Source organism: Microtus ochrogaster, chromosome 19, assembly GCF_000317375.1.
Source record: "Microtus ochrogaster isolate Prairie Vole_2 chromosome 19, MicOch1.0, whole genome shotgun sequence".
In the NCBI taxonomy this organism is placed as follows: domain Eukaryota; kingdom Metazoa; phylum Chordata; class Mammalia; order Rodentia; family Cricetidae; genus Microtus; species Microtus ochrogaster.
Window position 1 is genome coordinate 28740383 of NC_022021.1, and position 3687 is coordinate 28744069.

At 39.7% G+C, this 3687-nt stretch overlaps 1 protein-coding gene across 1 annotated transcript in view; it reads left to right on the forward strand.

Annotated features, from left to right (window-relative positions):
* Positions 1 to 3687, forward strand: part of Cplane1 (ciliogenesis and planar polarity effector 1) — a 100080-nt gene that overhangs the window by 86780 nt on the left and 9613 nt on the right. Inside the window, exon 45 of the mRNA XM_026783707.1 lies at positions 3186 to 3357. Coding sequence (XP_026639508.1) covers positions 3186 to 3357 — 172 coding nt within the window. The remainder of the gene's footprint in view (positions 1 to 3185; positions 3358 to 3687) is intronic.

Sequence of the window (3687 nt, forward strand, 5' to 3'; positions counted from 1 at the left end):
AATAAATACACTTCTACCATGAATGACACCTGGGAGGGGGGAGGGGTCCAGCTGTGAAGGTGTGAGTAAATACACTTCAGCCATGAATGACACCTGGGAGGGGGGAGGGGTCCAGCTGTGAAGGTGTGAATAAATACACTTCAGCCATGAATGACACCCTCTGTAACAGTTTACCATTGGATCTATACTAATTAGAATTATATTTGATTTTTACAAAATTTGAGAAATTTGAAATGCTAATTATTAGAATTTTAAAATTTAATCTGTAACAGTACTGTGGGTTATTAGTTGAGCCCCTGCTGTGTCCATTGCTGTATTTCATGCATGGGCCCTTTTTAAGGTTGACTGAAGTAGAACTTCATTATTCTCATTCCAGAGTTGAGGTTTAGAAAGGGTTAATGCTGCTGTTTGTGTTGATTTCATGTAGATGCACTGTTATTACAAGTGCCATTCTTGGTTCCTGAGGGGACGTTTAGTCATATGAACGATAAGCATAGCATTTCTTGTGTAACCCTGGTAACATGAATAAATTGAAGTGTTTTCCCCTAGTGTTTAATAGATGATTTGTAAGCTTAAAAAGAAACATTTTTTAAAACAAAATAAGAATTTTGATGCCGTATGTAGGACTCTCCTTCCAGGCTGGCTTCTCGGAAAGTGTGTGTGTCCTTGCCTTGTTTTTGTCATCTTTTCTCTTCTACAACCTCCATCTCTTTTTAAAAACGTTACTGGCAAGTAGTTGATTGAGGTTGGATTTTAATTTTGGAAACAACCATAGGATTCCTAGAGACTCTGCTTGTGCAGGAAGACGCCAAGCTGAGTGTGACTGTTTCCCATGTGAATGGAGACTTACCCTGGCCAACTGCCGAGTTAGCTCTGAAGGCGGCCCAGAGGAAGAGTTCCAAAAACAGGGTTAAAGTAACAACTTTAAAGTGCTCTTTATGGAGCTAGATAGATGGCTCCGTGTTTAAGATCACTGGCTGCTCTTCCAGAGAACCTCCGTTCAATTCCCATCATCCACGTGGCAGCTCACAACTGTCTAACTCCAGTTGCAGGGGATTTGGGACCTTCACACAGACATACATGCAGGTTTTTATAAATCTCTGACTAATAATTGAAATTTAAAAAGAATTGGCCATGGTGCAGTTGGTCTAGGGCTTGCTGTGCAAGCATGGTAGTTTGGATCTGTCCGCCACATTAAGAGCTGTGCTGCAGACAGATGAGAGTGTCCCTGGGCTTGCTGCTCTGCATAGTCAGATCAGCCAGCTTCAGCGAGAGACCTTGTCTCAGAGGGAGAGAGAGTGGTAGAAGGCACTTGACGTCAGTCTCTACAAACACACAACATGAAAATACTGACCAAAGATTTTAAAGGTATTTTTATTGAACAATTTTTCATGCAATATTTTTCATCATTAACCTAAATCTTTTCATTAACAATGTTTCTTTCTCTTAAGGTGTGAATAACGGCAATGGATTATTTGAAAGGTGAATCTTTAAGACTTCATGATTTTAAATTTGTGTGTTAAAATTTGTATGTTAATATGTGCTATGGAAATTTTAGTGCTTCTATGAATGTGAGCTTTTATACTTTTTTTGTTTTATGTCAGGGTTTGGTTTGTCTGTGTAGCTTTGGCTGTTTTGGAACTCACTCTCTAGACCATATTGGCCTTGAACTCAGAGATCCACCTACCTCTGCCTTCTTAGTGCTGGGATTAAAGGCATGCGCCACCACATCCTCCTGGCTATATTACACTTTTTGTAGTTTAAAGAAGTCTTAGAAATTTCCATTCCTGATGAGTATTTTTTTTTTTTTTTTGGTTTTTTCGAGACAGGGTTTCTCTGTGACTTGGAGCCTGTCCTGGAACTAGCTCTTGTAGACCAGGCTGGTCTCGAACTCCCAGAGATCCGCCTGCCTCTGCCTCCCGAGTGCTGGGATTAAAGGCGTGTGCCACCACCGCCCGACTCCTGATGAGTATTTTAGGAAACTGGGGAGTGCTGCATCATATTTTTTAGTGTTTTAGAATTAGGTAATTGGAATGTAATAGTAATGAGATTGCATTAGCTGCATCCTTAGGTTATGTGTTAAGCTACAGCAGTTAAGAACTATAGCTCCAGGGCTGGAGAGATGGCTCAGTGGTTAAAAGCACAGACTATTCTTCCAGAGAACTCTGGTTCCAGCACCCACATGGGAAAAAAAAAAACATTTAAAGACCTATAGCTCCTTGTAATAAAATACAGCAATACCATGTGCCTTTGTATGAGCATGGCATTTCTGTTATGACATGACATTCTTACCAAAACACGGCATGATTTTGATCATGAGTAGAATAGAGGCATACCAAAGAAAACTTTATAAAATGACCAGCCAAGATTTCTCAAAAGCATCAAAGTTATGAAAACTACAGAAGTAGAAATTGTTTTGTATTTGAGAAGACAGATGTCATGACAGCAAATTTATAATACCAAAATGGATTCTGTGCAGAAAAAGAACATTAGTGGAACCATTAGAAAAATATGATATTGTCTGTAAATTAGTTAATAATAGGTCAATTCCCCAGTTCTGGTTGATATAAGATTATGTCAGATGATCACATTTGAGGAAGCTAAGTAAGGGTATATTGGAGTTTTGCTACTTAAAAAACTTTTTTTTAAATTATGTGTGTGAGTGTTTTGCCTGTATGTGTGTTTATGTACCAGTTGCGTGCCAGGTGCCCAAAGAAGGCATCAGATCCCCCAGAATTGGAGTTACAGATAGTTGTAAGCCACCATATGGCTGCTGGGATTTGAACCCAGGTTCTCTGTGAGAGCAGCCAGTGAGCTTAACTGCTGAGCCATCTTTGCAGCCCAAGTTTTGTTTTAATATGTGTCTGTGGGTATGTGGAGTTGAGTGCAGATGCCCACTGAGGCCAGAGGCATTGGTTCCCTAGGAACTGCTGTAGTTACTGTGGGTGCCCTTACCACTGACCCATCTCTCCAGCCCATTTTGCTTCTCTCTTAAAGTCTGGAACTATTTCAGATGGACTGTTTAAAAATGTTTTATTTGGGCTTAGAACTAGTATTCTGTGAAGTCGTTGATAACTAGGCTTTTCTGCTGAGTGATCCCAGAATTTAGAAATAGAAGACTAGGTGTCCCTCATTTATGTTCTAGAAAAAGTGTTATATACTCATTTCTGCTTAATGTGATTAAGTCATAGATAACAAACTTATTCCTGAAATTTTATTTGCAAGTGTTTCAGAAGATCAGCTCCAGGTGACTGGATTGACCGATGTTGCTGACATCATCGATGACCTTATAACCAAGAGTGGAGTTTCCAGTGAGGAGCTTGGCTTAACAGAAAAACAAGCTAGAAGTATATCCAGGTAATCATTGAAAGTATGTGCATGCTAGGCATGGGACCCTGGGTCCTGCATGTGTTTGAGACAAGATCTCAGGGCCTTGCTGGTACTAAGCACACTCTACCATTGAATTAAATCCCAGCTTCAGAAGGATCTAATCCAATCCACTTAAAATAATGCAGGTTCAAAAATATTTAAAATTTGCTACATTTTAATTTAGTTTAATGATAGTAAATTTGATTTGAAGCTTAGAATAGATGTTTGATGGAGGAAGGTCATTGGTTGATTAAATAAAGAAGCTGCTTGCCCTGATAGGTTAGAACGTAGGTGGGAGGAGTGAACGGAGCAGAACGC